Source organism: Lutra lutra, chromosome 4 (assembly GCF_902655055.1).
Source record: "Lutra lutra chromosome 4, mLutLut1.2, whole genome shotgun sequence".
In the NCBI taxonomy this organism is placed as follows: Eukaryota; Metazoa; Chordata; class Mammalia; order Carnivora; family Mustelidae; genus Lutra; species Lutra lutra.
Genome location: NC_062281.1, coordinates 89,689,815 through 89,706,080, shown reverse-complemented (window position 1 = coordinate 89,706,080; position 16,266 = coordinate 89,689,815). Strand labels below are relative to the sequence as shown.

The following is a 16,266-nucleotide window of genomic DNA, read 5'->3' as shown; positions in this document are numbered from 1 at the left end:
CAGAACATCTCTGGGCCTCCTTCTGTGTCAAGCCTGTATATCAGGCAAGCCCATTGGGATACATGCTCAGTGGGCAGGCAGAAAGGGTAGGAAGGGAGGGATTTGCTAACAATGAAGGGGGAAAAAGAGTGAAATAAAACTCCCGATATCACACTTCATTTAGGCTGCAACTGTCATGGCCATTTGGCAGCAAGTTTAATGATGTGACAGATGGGACAGGTATTGGAGGCTCATGCAGACATAGCGCCAATGTGTAGTGTGACAGGGCCCCCCCCCCCCCACACCGCTATCGCATATTCACATCTTACTACCCTGAGGTCCTTGGCCCTAGTTCCTTGTGCCTGGGGAGGGGACAGAGCAGAAAAAAAGAGGGAGACTGACTGGTTGAGGAGCAGAAACACTGAGAAGCAAGCGGCACTTCCCAGCCCCACCTCTGCAATAATCTTATAGCTGTGGTTGGCAGCTGGTAGTGATTGTTAAAGGGCATAAGTGCGAGCAAGTAGACTGGAGCCTTGGGGATGTTTCCTGCTTTGTTGGGGGAAGGGTGGTTGGGGAGGGCTGGGCTGACTGTGGATCTGTATCTTCTGCTCCCTGGGACCCTCAAACTGCAAAAGCAGGGGGAGGCAGACCATCCTTAGCTGCTGGCGCGAGGCAAGCGAGTGTGGGACTAGCTTCTGGTCCAAGGAGCCTTGGTTTTCTTCCCTTCTGATATCTTGGCTGGAATTCCACCATGGAAGGAAAGGTCAGAAGAGCTTGGCAGTGACCCGGTTACCCCCAGAGTTCTTATCCCCAGAGGGCCGAGGGGCCACAAAGTCAAAGGTCATGTGATGTTTGACCCGGCCTTTGCCCTTGCTCCAGAGGGCAATGAGGCCAAAGCAGAGGGTCACGGAGGTGAGGAAGGGAAGGAAGCCCACTGCCAGCACCATAGCGACCCCCCTGCTGTCTAGGAAGAAGGGCCCTGGGATAGTTGGCATGGTGATATTGGGGTCAGAGAGGGTGCCATTTGGCGGTTCCACTTGGATTACTTCTAGCCAGGTCCTCAGGGAGTCATTCCCAGCAACATTGCTGACCACGCAGATGTAGGCTCCCCTGTCCTGTAGCTGCACTGAGCGGATCTCCAGCGTCCCATCCTCTAGGACCCTCACTCTCCCAGCCCTTCCCAGCCAAGCCCCCTGTGGCCTCATCCAGGAGACAGTCGGAGCTGGGTCTCCGTCTCCGGAGCACGAGAAAACGGCATGCCCCCCCTCCTCTGCGATGACCCATCGCGGCCCGGACTTTCGGATCAGGGCTGGTTGGCAGGTAAAGTGCCCTGGAGGTAGGATGTCTGAAAACTCCCTCAGGCTCTTCCCCTGCACATGCCGGGGTCCTGCACAGGCTGGGGGCGATGCGCCAAAGTCCAGGCGGCGGCGGAGCCGTAGCAGCCAGAGGAGGCGACAGTCACAGGTCAGGGGGTTGCCGGACAGCCTCAGGGTGACCAGTTTGTCTGGAGCAGGGAAGGCTGTCTCCTCTAGGGTCTGAAGAGCGTTATCTGCCACATCCAGGAGGTGGAAGGCGGTCAGGCCGTGGAAGGCGTGGGCGGCAATGGAGGTGAGGCATGCGCCAGACATGCGGAGCTCCTGGAGCCGCACAAGAGGACTGAGCCTTCGGGCTGGGATGGCTGAGATGGGGTTCTGAGATAGATCCAGGACCTTCAGGAAGCTCAGGTGATGGAGTGCTTGGAAAGGCACGGAGCTCAGATTGCAGCGGGTGATGGCCAGGCTGCTAAGATTGAGCCCTGCCAGGCTCCCGGGCTCCAGGGCCTCTAGAGATGGCCAGTGGTGGATCTCCAGCTCTTTGAGCTGCCCCAGGCCCCGGAGTGCCCCGGCTGGCAGCCTCCCGATGTCCAGTTCTCGAAGCCTGAGAGCCACCAGTGTCGGGAGGCGGGCCAGGGCTGGGCCGGGCACCGTGCTGAGGTTACAGCGCTCCAGTGTGAGGGTGCTCAGTTTGGCCAGCCCTGCAAAGGCCCCTGGAGCCACAAACACCAGGTGGTTGTCCCCCACCTCCAGCTGCTGAAGGCTGCCCAGCTCCCCAAAGGCTCCGTCAAGGAATAGGACAATCTGGTTGAGGCGGAGGTCCAGCAGCCTGAGGGCCGGTAGGCCTGAGAAGCTCCCAGGCCCCATGATTCGTAGCCGATTGCCCTGAAGCCTCAGGGTGAGTAGGCTTTGGAGGCCATGGAAGGCTCCGGGTTCCAGGCTGGACAGCTGGTTGTAGCTGAGGTCCAGCTCCTGGAGCAGGCCCAGGCGGGAGAGCATGCCACGCTGAAGCCCCCACAGGCGATTCCCACTCAGGTCCAGGAGCTCAGTGTCCAGTGGGAGTCCTCCAGGCACAGCCTCCAGTCGCCGATGGGCACAAAACACTGCCCGGGGCTGTGAGGCGCAGTCACAGACAGCAGGGCACCCGCCGCAGCTCCCTCCGGGCAGAAGGAGCAGGAACAGGAGAGGGGGCCAAAGGGGCCAGGCTCGCTTTGGAGCTGTGGCCATGGCCATACCCTCTTCAGTCCTGGAATAGATGATGACATGGTCCTTTATGGAAAGTGACTTCAGGTGATGGTGACCCCGGCCTTCCCTGGGCCTCCTTAGAGGAGAGAGAGATGGAGGTATCTGTCTCAGCATTGCCAGCAAGTAGGGTGGAGACCCGGGAAGCACCACTGGTGGACCACTTCCTTGGGTGCCTCCTGGGCCTCCTCTTCGGAGAATCTCTATTTTCCTCCTGCCCCTAGCCCTGGACACCAGGCCAAGTGCTTATTGGCTCATGGAACCCTAGTTGAGCCTGACTCCAGTGGGGAAAGTTTCCTGTGTGATGGGACAGGAAACAAGGAAGTAACTCTGAGTCTTCCTGTATTGGGTTTTTCCTGTATCTGTGAGATCCAGGAATACCTCTGGTCCCTTCTCCCTCCTCCCTACTTGTTCTCCCCAAGCCCTGCCCTCCCACTCTCTGCTGACCCTTGTTCTCCTGTGTTATCTGCCCCAGCTTTTCCCCCCTAGCTCAGGGGGAATCACATCCTTGGATTAAGATTGGAGTGAGGTCCTCACCTTGACTGAGTCCTCCAAGGCTGGGAAACCTGCTCAGCTCTGCTCCCCCAGGCTGCACTTACTGCCCCTCTGCCCTTCTCCAATCTGGCCTGGGGCCCTAAATGAGCAAGATCCAATCTCCCTGAAAATGCCCGTGTGGACAACAGCCAAGCAGCACCTCAGCTACGGTATAGGTTGCAGGGGGCACTTGAGTCCCTCACAAGAACCCTAAGGGCGATCCCCTAGTGGATGACACTGGGGTATGTGAGGGACCCAAGGGATGCCCAAGTTTTGAGGTTGTTGCTTAGTCCTTAGTCTCAGGCTTCTCTTCTATTCCTCCTCAATGGTGTTTTTTATTTAGTCCAAGGTGTTAATCTGAGGGAGCTCTCTTGTCCCCTTTGGGCTCAGCTGTCCAAGTGATACACAGGAGACAGGCTGTGAGCCAGGGATGCATAGACAGGTGAGAGACAGCACCCGGCCCGGTGCTGTGGGTGGGGAGCATGCAAGCCCTTGGCTGGCACAGCGATCTCTGGGGGAGGCCGTGTGCAGAGCCTGTGGACTGCAAGTGAATTTTCTGGGAACCGAGGGCCTTGGCAGAATCATGATGATGGTGGGCAGAATGGCCACCGGGGAGTGATCGAGGTGCTAGAGGAGAAGGGGCCTGGTAGATGGTGAACTCACCCTCAGCTTCCCCTGTTCAATGTCAATAGGGCATTGAACAAGGGAGGGGAGGTATTGGAATTGGCAAGTGAGGGCTAAAGAGATGGGACTAGAGACGAGGGATGCTCCCTGGATGTTAGGCTGCCTGGGTTTCTTTCTAGCTGCGGATCCAGATGTCCTTTGGGGCTTCAGGCTGTCTGGGCCCTGCAGGGTCAGTTTTCTCCCACACGCCCCATTTTCTCCCATGTGGAACTTAGAAGAGGCAGTTTAAGAGATGGTAGGACTTCTTCCCATTCGGGGGGATCACATCCCTGGATCCTGATTGAAACGAGGCTCCACAGCCCCCCTTTAGAAGGGCTGTTCTGGCGGCGCTCCTGCTGTGGTAGTGGGAAACTGAAGATCAGAGAGGCAGAGGGAGGCAGGACACCATCCCCAGGCTTGGGATGAGAGAGAAGGGCACGGGGCAGGCCAAGGCTGCTGCTCAGTCTCCTCTTGTCCCCAGCCCAACCTAGCAGGTATTTCTGGCATGGGACAGACGTGTCCCAGTGTCCCTCGTTGTCCCTGTGCCTGTTCTGGGAAGTCCACCCAACAGCTAGCTCTTTATCACAACCGCTGCAGTTCCTGCTCATCCTTTTCGCTGTGCATTCAGCAAAAGTGCAGTGAAGCATGTAACCCAGCTTCCCTTCCTCCTACTCCTGTGAGTTTCCTCTTGGTCCCCAAAGCCTGCTGGGCCAGGGGCTGGGGGATCTGGGGACAACCCCTTTTCTTTATTTTTAAGGTGGCTAATTTAATCACAAACTTCCCTTGCCAGTCTCCATGGCTACAGGACTGGCTTCCAGCCACTTTTGCAGGAAGAAATGGGTGTCAGAACCACTTCTTTCTCTAAATGGGGTGGGGTCTGGGCAGCATCTCTTCAGGGAACAGGAAGCTTTCTTCTTGCGTCTATGTGGCAGTCCAGAAACACATCTGAACCTGGATTATCCCTTTTAAAGCAGACCTGACTGAGGTGTGGGGACCTGCATGGGGAGAGGGCTCTTGGGGGAAAGATTTCTGGAATTTCCACACTGAAATGTGGGAAAAACCCATCCCAGAGGTAGAGGAAGCCCTGGGAAGATGGACGGAGGTCTACAGGGGCCTCTGGGACATTTTAGTTTTCCCATTGAAGTCCAGCGGGGCCAAGATCAATAGCTGGCCAGAGCCAGGAGGGGAGGCAGGAGGGGGTGCTGGGGACAGCTGGTGGGGAGGGACAAGAGGGGCACAAACCCTCCAGCCTGACAGGCATGTTGGTCTAGCCATGTCTCTGAGAATGCTATAGAGAAGGGCAGCTGCAGCCTTGGGTCACTTACCGGAGAAGCTGGAGGGCGGCATCAAGTTGGACACTGCATCTGTCTGGGGCTGGGGGCCGTCCCATTCAAGCTGCACCCCAGGGCTGGGGTGGGGGCTGGCTGTACCTCCGGGTGTGTCTCACTCCTCACCGCCTGCCACCCGCTGCCCGCCCGCCCGCCCGCCTGCCTGCCCACTGTGGCTGCTGTCGCTGCTGTGGCCGCTGCTGCCAAGACCGAGGTAGAGAAAAGAGCCAGAAAGCATTTCTCCTTTTTTTTTTTCCTCTCTCTCTTTTTAAACCAGGCGAGAATGAGTCTGCAGCAACCCTGTTGGTGCAAAATAAATAAATAAAGCAACCAGGGAGGGCTGCAGCAAGCGCCACCACAGGAAGGTGAATGGGAGGGGAGCGCACAGGGAGACTCTGGGGTCTAGGAGGGGTCAGGAGGTAGAGGCAGCCAACAACTCGAAAGGGTCTCTTGTGGACATCCTGACTCCCCCCTGGGGAGCTCTGAGGCTCAGCACCCTCCTCAGGGTTGTCTTTTAGTCTCCCAGATGCAGGGAGAGTCTGTGCAGCCTCTCAGTCTTAATGTCCCACAGGGGTAGCATTTTGTGGGGAAAGTTCTCAGTCTGGAACATCTCCCATGGGGTTTAGTTTGAGACTTCTTCGGTGGGGGTTCCTGAGCAGCAGCTCCCAGGCCTCCCTGGAGGGCTGTGCAGAGTGGGGGCTGCAGTCCTCATGATGTTCATGGGTCGCTGGGTTAGAAACCTGGGTCTCCACACAGGAATGAGACAGGAGAGCAGCTTGTCTGTAATCGGATTTAAGAACCCCTGCCTCTGTCCCTTCCACACATACCTATGGGCTTTAAAGTCGTTTTATGAAGAATAGCACAAGTTGGGGTTTATGTTTAGCTGACTAAACCCCTCCCCTGAGAGGAACACAATACCCCCACATCACTGGTTGTTTATCCCTCAGAGGAGGGCTCACAGTGATTTGTAAAACCAAGAGAAGTTCTGGGGCATGATCACAGCCAGAGACACAGGTGTCTGTCCTGTTCCCTGGTCTCCCCCCTGCTGGAGTCGGGATGAAATGACGTCTATTTCCTTTCCACACAATGAAGGATGACTCTTCCAGGGGTCCGTCTGTGGGCATCTGACTGACCAGTAATCAATCATCTCTTCTTCTTTTGGGGTTTCTTGTGCTGAAAACTGGGGCTGGGATTGAGTTTGAGCCACCCCAGCTCTAAGGTTGGTGGACTGGTAAACCATGAGAATGTTCTGGGGTCCCTCAGGATTGGGACTCTTTCCTTGAGGCCACTAAGTACCTCGGAGCTGTGACCTCGAGGAACACAGAAATCATGTTAGGTTAAATGTGTCTACAGAGGTACAGAATTGCAGTTTGAGTTTGTGAGTGTGTTTTTCCTTGTATGTGGATGTGTGTCTCTCCTCAGATTTGTGCTGACGCCTGAAGTCTATTTCTAAAGTGCACAGAAGTGGTTTGAGTTCTAACTATCTATGATGTTCTTGGCCTCCAATTGTACCCTATCCCTGTACCCAAATGCCATAAAAAAAATTATCCCAGCCCCTTACCCCCCTTCCATCTGTATTTTCCACATATCCCGTTTTTTTGTTGTTGTTGTTGTTTTTTGTTTTTTGTTTTAAAGACCCTGGGAAAAGGGCAGGGTGCCCAGCCATTTCCTTGCTGAGCTAAGAGGAAGGGGGAAACAGCAAATCTAAAGATTTGGATTCATGTTATGTACAGGTTCTCCTGGGCTTCAGCCATCAGTCTCTGAGCTTGACATATTTCACCAGACAAAGCCCATGGGGAAATGCAATGAGGTATTTTAAAGTCCTATTCTTAGCTTCTGAGCCCAGAGGTGAGTTCTATTCATCCAGGGTATCCTGGATCTGCCTAGTGTCCTGAGGACACCATGGTCCTTCTAGAGGTCCTTATGTGCCACCCAAGGCCTCTCAGAAGCTGGGGATGAAGGGTCATGGGAAAGGAGACGCAACAAAGCTGAGGCTGGAGATGGTGTTCCTTCATCGCCACCCTCTGGCTCTTGGCCCCACTGCCAGGCAAGCCTGTGGGGGAAAACCAGTCTCAGCAACGGCACACCCCTCAAGAACAGGCAGGGACCACCCTCTGGGGGCACAGGTAAGAAATACGTGAAGGTGGGATGAGATCTGGGGAGGAAGGCCAGTAGGCTGTAGGGAAGGGAAAGGAGTCCTTCCTCCAGGTCACTCGGACAGGCCTTCAGGTGACTCAATTTCAGTGCTGAAGAGTTCCTTGTAGAGTGGAGGAAAAGCAGCTTGGACCACAATGGGGTGGAGATGCTGGAAGGTCTGCAGCTTTTCCACATGCTGGCTACACAGGCTCCGAAGTTTCCCCTTGGGTGGCAGCTGGAGATGGGTTAACAGGGGAGGAGGGTCAGTACTTTGGCCTTCTCCCCAGAGCAAAGATGTCCTCTCCTTCCTGGGCTAGGGCAGCCTCCCTTGCTTTCCCCCTCTGCACTTGGCACTGGAAGAGAGGCTGGATAAGAGTCCATCACAGGGGGGTTATGTGTTCAGGAAACCGGAGGCAAATGAGGGCTGCTGCAGGACAGGTGCGTGTTTTCTGAGTGAACCCCCCCCCCCCAATTACATTCCTGCTATTCCTAAAATGAACCCTGGTGAGTACTCTAATTCGCACTTTCTGCTCTTAGAAGAGTGATGCCTTGGGGCTCTGTTGTAGTCCATCACATGCCCCTGGGACCTTCCTTGATGCTGTTCTCCTCACCTGGAATACCTTTCCAATCCTTCTTTGCTTGGCTAATACTTCCTCACTTTCAAGTGTCCCCTCCTCTGGGAATATTTCCCTAACCTGGATGAGGTGCCTTTCCTTTGGGCTTCCCTCTGTGTAGTAGCACTTAAACCCTATTTTAGGAAAATGGTCTAATTTGTTTGCCTTCCCACCCTAGCTAGGTTTAATTTCCTTAGGTAGGGTCTCTCCTTGTCTCCCTCTCTCCGTTTCCCTCTCTGTATCCTTTGTTCCTGTCATAATGCTTGGCACATGACAAATGCTCAATACCTCTCTGAATTATAAATGGTTTCCAAGCAGGTACCCAACACCACCAGTACTCAGCCAGAGGGGAACAAAAGAGGCCCAGAGACCCATGAGGAGACACAGGCAGGGAGACCTCACTGGAGAAAGGCTGAAAAAACCATTCAACCTCTGCACCTTCCTGTATAACTAAGCTGGGCTTGAAAAGACCGCTCACTAGCTGCTTCCTTTTCCCCCCACTTAGTTTCCTAGGAAAGGGGCAGTCAGAGAAGACCAGGCACATAGATCTCTTGATATCTCTTGGATTCATTGTCTTCTCATTTCTGCTGGTTTAGTCTGAGTTTGTCCGGACTGCCACAGTAGTTTCATCTGCCATCTGTTCATCACTAACTGTTGAGAACCTACTCAACTAGGCACTGTGATGGGCTACGGTGATATGTCACTGGATAAAATAAAGTATAATAAAATATCTAGCTTTATTAAATGCATATTCTAATGAAGGATCCAGAAAACAAATATATAATAAGTTTGAGAATTTCTTAAAAAACAGTACTGCCAGGTGAGGGCTTTTTGCCTCAGGCGGTCAGGGAAAACCTCTCCAGAATGAAGAGATGGAGCCATTTGGAAGACTGGGGAAGAACTTTCCAGGCAGCGGGAACAGCAGATACAAAAGCCCTGAGATGCACGTGTGTGTGATGTGCTGAAGGAATGGCAAGGAGGCCAGTGCTGCTGGAACAGATGACTGAGGGGGCGGTGGGAGCAGAGGAGGTGAGAAAAGAAGTCGGGGTCATATCGTGCATGAGGCCAGTGAGCCGTGATAGACTCTCGGGTTGTCTCTCAGCAGGATGGGTGGCTACAGCAGGACTGAAACCTGTGCTAAATGGCTCTCCTGCAGGATGGCTGAGCGAGGACTGGGGGACCTAACAGGCCACAAGAGAACACTTGGGGGTTAAGTGTGATGGTGGAGGGTTTGTATTCTGAAGGTAGAGCCAACCAGATCTGCTTTCCAGCTGCGCTCCCAGGCTCCAGTCTCCTTCCAATCCGGTCGACCGGACTCGAAGTTCTTTAGGACTTAGAATGTTGTGTAAGTCATCTCTTTATCCTCAGCACCTAGCACTTACTGTGCCTGGCACATAGCAAGGGCCCATTGCTTGAATGATTACATAAATGGTTCCTCTACGCGGGTTCCAAATTAAATTGCCTAAATAATAGCTCTGATGATATCATTCCTCTAGCCTTCGGAGCTCTCCATTGCCTGGAAATAAAGCCTTCATTCTTTAATATGGCACTGGAAGTCCTCTCTGATTTGTTACCTGACCTAATTTCAAGACTGCCTTCTTCTACTTCCCTGCCCTCATCAATGCCAGCTCTCAATCTTACACGTTAGAATGTACCATGAGCTATTCCCCATATATGTGCTATTTTGCCTCCTTATTTTTGCCAATGGTTCCCACAGCCTGGAATGCTTGCCCTACCCCCATGAATGTCTGTTAAAATCTGACATACTTCATTGCCAACCTTAAATGCCACCTTCCTAGGAAGCGTTTATGACCCACTCCTTTTACCCCGAATTATTTTTAATTCCTGTTTTATGCTGTAATAACATTCCCCCACTATCTCTTATCGAAGTAACCTATGAGTGGTGCAGGGATATGGTAGGAGAGCCCTGGGATTAAATATTACATTTATTACTTACCAATCATGCAAACTTGGACTAGTTGCTTAAGTCTCTTCATCACTAAAAGGAGGTTTTAATACCTGTCCCGTTGACTAAGCTGCCCTTAGGAGGCCTGCACGTCTGGGACAGCAGCATCTTGTTAATTGCATTACTATTGTCTCACATACCGTAGGCTACTCTATATTAGAGTCACTGGTACACGAGCCTCTTTGTACCAGACCAGAAACGCTGGGTGAGGGCAAGCACCGCCTCTTGGGATCTTGCCCTTCCACAGTGCCTTACACAAACAGGTGCTGGGTGAGTGTTGGCTATATTAAGCCAAATTATTTCCTGGCAGTCCCTCCCAATTCCAGATTCTCTTAACCTTCCGTCTGTATGCACGTCTCATCCCCTTGGTTCCCGAGCTGCTGCAAGCTCTCTTAACACAACATGTCACTCAAGCGCTTCCTACCCCCAACCTTGGAGCCTGGCCCTCGCCAGTCCTGGGGGCCCTGCTCCTGCACTGAACCTGACCTCCTCCACCTCAGGGATTGCTCCTACCTTAGCCAGAATGCCTTGGCGGTGAGTCTTGTAGAGATGGTGATGAAAAGCCAGCTCCAGGTTGTGCTGCAGTTGCTCTACTTTCCTTTTCTCTTGGAGCCCTGGCCGGTCTGAAGGAGGGCATGGGACCATAGTGAGAACAACAAAGAACACGGATGTTAACGGCCCCCAGAAGGGTGTATCAGTTTGGACATCTGTGCTGGATAGTGGCCTTCTCGGCTGAATGTGTACGCACGTGCATGTGCATCCTGGTTTGGTCATGAGAAGCTCTGGAGCCTGGGGCTTGGCTAGCTGTCTACAAGGAAAGCTGGGGAGAGATGAAATGGATAAGGACATCCAGTCTCCTGGGGAGCCTGGGTGGCTCAGTCAGTTAAGCATCTGCCTTCGGCTCTGGTCATAATCCAAGGTCCTGGGATCAGGCCACGCATCTGTCTCCCTGCTCAGTGGGGAGCCTGGTTCTCTCTCTCCCTCTGCCTCTCCCCCTGCTCCTTCTCTCTCTCTTGCCTTCTCTCTCTCAAATAAAATCCTTAAAAAAAGTAAAGACATTGAATCTCCTGACTCCAAGTGGCCTTCTCCCTGGTACCCTGATATTTCACATAGCCCATTCAATGCTCAGATTCCACTATGGGGGGAAAAATGAGAGGGATCCCTGTCTCCTGGCTAAGGATGAGCCTGACAGCAGGTGGCCCTGCTGAAGCCCTAGGCCAGCACCAGGGCTTCTGCAGCCATCTGGGGCTAATTTCAACAGACAAACCACCTTTTGCCCTGGCTCCATAAAACGGCCAGAAGTCATCTTTTAAGTCTTTATCTCTAGTTCTAAGGATGTGTTTAGGTCTCTACCCATTGGCAGAGTCAGACTACAGATAATCTTGATGGGCAAACTCAGGTTAGTAGCTCGACCCACTTCTCCGAGTTCTCCAAATACTTAGCCTTCCCTGGCTCAGCCCAGCCTGCTCTGTTCTGGGGGGTGGGCCCCCCCCACCCCGAGTCCTGCCATGACAGCGCACAGTCCTCAACCCGGCTTACACAGAGCAGTGATCCCCACGCATATGGCAATCTCCTGCGGGAGGCTATAAAAAATCCTGGTGCTCTGGCTATTCCCCAGATCAATGACCTCAGAGTCTCTGGGAATGGAGCCCAGAGAATCACTTTTTAAAAATCTCCAGGTCATTCCAGTGTGTGGCCTCACTGAACTGACTGACATGAGAGCTCAGGAGCAGACAAATCTCTCCCCTGGGAAGTGGCGCCCTTCCTCACCTCCTCACGGCTCCCCGGCTCCCCACTTCTCCAAGCCCATCTTGGAGGGTGTTTCCCTCCCTGAGGCTCCTCTGAAATCTACTCTCTGCTCTTTAAAGCCATTTCCCAGATTTAACCGCATTTGAAGGTCCAGGCCCTTCAGCATCCGTCTCTCGCTCCAGCCACCTGCATGTCCCTCAGGCAAGCCCAGCGACACTCACTGGCATTGATGAGCACTAGCGCTGTGTAGAGAGCGATCTCGTCCTCAGAAAACCGCAAGGAGCTCAGGGAGCGGGAGAAGTCGAAGATGGAGCTGATGAGCTCACTGCAGCCTGAGAGAGGGAAAAACCAAAGGATGAGCAAGGTAGATGAGGCCATGGCACCCGAGGACACCCGCCCTCTTGGTGTTGGGAGCAGTGGGGGTGATTTGCCCTGAAAAGAGGGAGCCTGGGTCTTGAAGCTTTAGATGGACTTGCTATCCAATTCTGGTCTCTCTCATTTCCCCCTGCCCCTCACCCAAGGCTCGGAACAGCTCCATGCCACCGTATTTGCCTTCGAAAAAGACCGTGTGGTTGTCAGCGTTGTAGGCCCGGCACATCCTGACCAGCACCACTTCCATTGCTCCTGGAGAGGGGGGTATAGGCAGGCAGGAGTCAGGCGGAGCCAGGGAGCTGGCTTGGTGCCCCTCCAGGGTCCTGCTTTCCCTAAGCCACCTCCCTCTGCTCAGCCCAGCCCCACTGCATGCTCTCTCCCCCTCCCTCCAGGCCTGCCCCCAGTCTCCGGGCACCTGCTTTGAGAAGCACAATCTGGTCATTCTGGCAGAGCTCCATAAAGCCTGAGAGCCTCTTAGCGAACTCCACCACGTACTGAATGGCCTCGGTGAGGCGGTGGGCACAGCGTTCCCACATCTCCCACATGGACTGCAAGGAAGGAGGAGGGTCCCACTGTAGCCCCGTTTATGACCCTGTCACCCTCCCATGCCCCTGGGAGCCCAGACTGATAAACTGTGGGCGTGAGGTTCAGAACTCCCACACTCTCAACTCTGGCATTTTCAGCCTATTCTCAGCACAGATGCACACTCGGGTCAACTCCTGTCATTTGGTCCCACTCACTGAGCACCCACCAGCCACTGGCACCAAGTTAGCTGTCGTGGGGAAATGAAAAAAAAAATCTGAGATGCAGCTTTGCCCTCAAAGGGTTTGTGTTTTGTTGAGGTGAGAAGCACATACTGACCCCTCTACCCGTAAAGACCTGTAGAGCAGGAAAAACTGAATGCCCAACGAGTGTTTTTTAGAACAGGTGTGATAGGCAAGAGCATAAACTTTGGAGCCCGGTGGATCTCAGTGTGCCTGTGGCTCTGCTACTTTATGACCTACAGTAAGTCTGTTGACTTCCCCGAGCTCAGTTTCCCAGTCTGTTAAATACAGAAATAAATGCCAGCCTCGTAGGTTGCTGTGGTGAGGGTGGAGGATCATTTCTGGGAAGCGTGCATTTAGCACAGTGCCCGGCAGAGAAGGGGTGTTTAACAAATGGGAATCAGGGTTCTGACTACTGCTATCACACAGAGGGGACGGGGAAGGAGAGTGTACCGAGGGCTGTACACACCCAAGGTCTGGGTGCTGGCAGAGGCGGGATGAAGTCCAGGCAAAACATCAATAGGAGAAAAGGAAAACCTATCCATCTGCTACACATAGACATGTAAGCACACACACACCCCAGACTTAAAAGCAGGTACACACTTATGTCTGTCTGCTTTGCCCCAGCCCACTTGCATGTGCAGGTAGCCATCTCTTACCCTCCCCCCAGCCCCTCCCACATGGTCTCCTGGCCTCACCTTCGTCTGGTAGCCGGCCACCTCCTCCCGGGAGAAGATGTTAGGGCGCTGCCGAAGCAGGTCCTCTAGCCGCAGCTGACATGTCTCTCGGTAGGACTTACAAACGTTCTGCACCAGGTGCTCTGGGGACAGAGAAAGGCACAGGCTTCATCTCAGCCAACTGCAACCCTACCCATACTCCTTGGGTATGCCCTTGGCCTATCCTTGGCCTGGCCCACCCCTGTTCTACCTCCCACCCCTCGGACCCTCAGCTCCCTGGGGCTCATGTTTGTTGTACACAGGGTGCTGACTAGGGCCCCTCTCTTGGAAGCCCCTCCCTCATCATCCCTACCCTCTCCACCACCCCATTGCTCACCAGTCTCTGTCAGGGAGGCATAAGGCCCCTCTGGGGCACTGTGGAAACTGAGGCTGCAGTAGCTGTCCGGGCCCCGTCCAGGTTCCTCAAGCCCAGGATGCCCGGCATCCTCAAAACGAAGTCCACATCTGTCAGGGCTCAGCTGGCTGCCTGTGCTGTAGAAGCCCTTGCCAGCCTCAGCCTTGCCCCGATCAGGGCTGTATTCCAGGTGGTATGAGGCCCCGTCAGGCCCGGCCTTGGCCAAGCTGCTGGGGTAGGAAGACCCGGAGCCCGGGGCTCTCAGGAGGCCAGGGGGGCAGGCCGAGGCCTCAGGCAGGTCAGGTGAGGAGCCCAGGGGCAGCTGCCCATCAGGGAGCCCTATATGGCAGGCGAGGGGGTCGGCCCCCTGGCCCCCCGCTGGTGGGGTCTTGGCCACCTGTCCCCGCTGCTGCTGTTGCTGCCGCTGAAGCTGTTTCTGCACCTCGGCGTGCAGGCTGTCCCTCTGCTTCTTGGACATGCGGCCGAACTTGACAGCTGAAAGAGATCGGGAATCAGGAGTTTTCAAGGCAGGAGCTCGGGGTACAGGACAGCATCGACAGGCATTTTGATCATTACAGAATTCACTTGCTGTTCCCTGAATAGCTGGCTCCAAGCAGAGCTTCTCCAGTGTGGCCTAAGAACCTCCCCTGGGGACCCCCACTTTTGCTTGAGAGCCCTTCCACCTCTTGCAGGTGTTTGCTGCGGGCTGTGTCCAGCCCGGTCTCCCAAGCAAACTCTCCCAGCTGGAAACCAGCTTCTGCTGGTAGCAGAATTCAAGCAGCAAGTCTGGACCGAGGACTCTGGCCTCCTGATGTCGGGGCTGGGGGTGGTCGATTTGGGGGCCTCGAGCTGTATTGGGGTCATCTCGCCTGTCTAGGAGGGTCGGAGGAAGAGGAGAGCTGAGAACACAGGTCTCCCTGTGGTCAGGCCTGCAGGCTCCCTGGTGACCTAGATACTCACCACAGCCCAACCCAGGCTCCGCGGCTTGTTTCTGAACATCCTCTTCTGCTCTCTCTTTCCTGCCTTTTCACTACCCCCCACACCCCTCCCAGGTGTGGGGGCACAGCCCCTCGCCCCGCCTGCCCCTTTGCACCCCTGCGTGTTTCCTTTCACTTTGTTATTTTGGGCGCTGAAAAGTGCTGACAGCCTCTTTCTGGCTCCTCCTCACCTCATGCCTCCCCCAACCCCACCCTGGGCTCCCTCTGTGGTGGTGATGGGGGGCTGCACTGAGGTGGTGGGCAAGGGCTGAGGAGAAAGGCCTCAGGAACTACAGCCCTCACCCTCATGCCTTCCAGGTGGTTCTCAGGCTGACTCTGGCTCCAGTCTTTAGCCACTGTCCCGTGTCCTAGCAAGGGGATGGGGGTCTGGGGGGATGAGGCTAGTTCTGGAGCCATGGGGCAGGAGGGAGTGTGGAAGCTGGATGGTAACTGGGCCACAGGCAAAGGAAGTAAGGAGAATCCATCCCAGAAAGAAGGAAATGAGGAGCCTAGGACATTGGGGGAAGGAGGGCTGTTCTAGCAGAGCCTACAGTTGGGGACCACGAAGAACTTTGCTGAGGTGCACCTCCACGATGCGTGGCCAGCCCATGCCCCATGGATGGAAGGACGTTTCTAAGGGGCAACCTCTGCCTAGCACAGCAGGCCCGCCTGCCTCTTTGGAGACTCCAGGGAAACCCCAGGGGGCTGCCTGCTTGGCCTCACCATCTCGGGACATGCCCAGTGCCAGACATTTCTGCAGGCGACAGTGCTGGCATCGGTTTCGGCTGGTGCGGTCGATGGGGCAGTTCTGCTGGCGGGTGCAGGAGTAGACCACGTGGCACTGCTGGCTCCGGCGGAAGAAACCCTGGGGAAGGCAGGCAGAGACCTCAGTTGCCCATCCCGGCCAGCCCCAGCTCTGTCCCCAGGGCTTCCAGCCCAGGTTCTGGCCCCAGCATTCCCAGACCCCACGACCAGTCTGTTTTCTCTCCTCCCTTTCTTAGCAGAATTACGACTTGCCACACAGTCATGTCCCCAGATTACGAAGAGGCCCTCCCGACTCAGGCACTGCTCCAGCAGCCCCCTAGCTGCCTCAGGAGACCGACCCGGAGTCAGAACAAATGCCACAGAAAGAGAACAAAGCCCACATCACCCCTTCTGTCCACCGTGGAAGAGAAACTGTGCACGAGTGTGCCTGCTTGTGCATGCTCACCTTGCACCCCTCACAGGTGATAACCCCGTAGTGGATCCCAGATGACTTGTCCCCACAGATTTTGCAAGGAATGACTTCAATTTGTGCTGAAAGAGAGAAGGAACAGGAGGTCAGCCCAGGGACCTGATCCGCCTCCTACCTTGTGCCTCTGGGCTGTAGATACAGGTACATGGTGTGTCCCTACCCTGCTCCGGCTTGCCCTACCCCGTCTTGCAAAATGGAAGAAGGGCAGTGCCAGTGCTGCCCTGCAAAGGGTCTGGGGAGGCCGTTTTCAGTTTCACGGGGCAACCAGGAGCTGTCTCAGCTCCATGGGGGCAGAAAATGCAGCTGCAGAGAGGACACCTGCTC

General features: G+C 54.8%; 2 protein-coding genes and 1 long non-coding RNA gene across 7 annotated transcripts in view; 1 reads left to right on the top strand and 2 right to left on the bottom strand.

Moving 5' to 3' along the window:
• LOC125098339 (uncharacterized) overlaps positions 1–10,472 on the top strand; it is an 18,424-nt gene extending 7,952 nt beyond the window's left edge. The window contains exon 3 of the long non-coding RNA XR_007126800.1: positions 10,388–10,472. This is a non-coding gene — a long non-coding RNA (uncharacterized LOC125098339). The remainder of the gene's footprint in view (positions 1–10,387) is intronic.
• Positions 147–6,928, bottom strand: LINGO4 (leucine rich repeat and Ig domain containing 4). Of its 3 annotated transcripts, none has more exons than XM_047727035.1 (2): positions 5,057–6,928; positions 147–2,831 (listed from the first exon to the last, which is right to left on the bottom strand). In XM_047727035.1, the coding sequence occupies exon 2, from the start codon at positions 2,649–2,651 to the stop codon at positions 744–746; it is 1,908 nt and encodes a 635-aa protein (XP_047582991.1). In that variant the 5' UTR covers positions 2,652–2,831; positions 5,057–6,928; the 3' UTR covers positions 147–743. The 3 variants fall into 3 exon arrangements, with proteins under 3 accessions (XP_047582991.1, XP_047582990.1, XP_047582992.1); XM_047727034.1 differs by having other exon boundaries at positions 147–2,613; XM_047727036.1 differs by having other exon boundaries at positions 147–2,538.
• RORC (RAR related orphan receptor C) overlaps positions 7,066–16,266 on the bottom strand; it is a 22,927-nt gene continuing 13,726 nt past the window's right edge. The window contains exons 3-11 of one of the 3 annotated variants that reach the window (XM_047727039.1): positions 15,919–16,004; positions 15,432–15,573; positions 13,714–14,226; positions 13,359–13,480; positions 12,312–12,444; positions 12,041–12,148; positions 11,746–11,856; positions 10,289–10,398; positions 7,066–7,430 (exon numbers count right to left, since the gene is read on the bottom strand). In XM_047727039.1, the coding sequence (XP_047582995.1) occupies positions 7,269–7,430; positions 10,289–10,398; positions 11,746–11,856; positions 12,041–12,148; positions 12,312–12,444; positions 13,359–13,480; positions 13,714–14,226; positions 15,432–15,573; positions 15,919–16,004 (1,487 nt within the window). In that variant the 3' untranslated portion in view covers positions 7,066–7,268. Of the gene's footprint in view, positions 7,431–10,288; positions 10,399–10,452; positions 10,596–11,745; positions 11,857–12,040; positions 12,149–12,311; positions 12,445–13,358; positions 13,481–13,713; positions 14,227–15,431; positions 15,574–15,918; positions 16,005–16,266 lie in introns of those variants that run through there. The other 2 variants (XM_047727040.1, XM_047727041.1) reach the window with 2 other exon arrangements.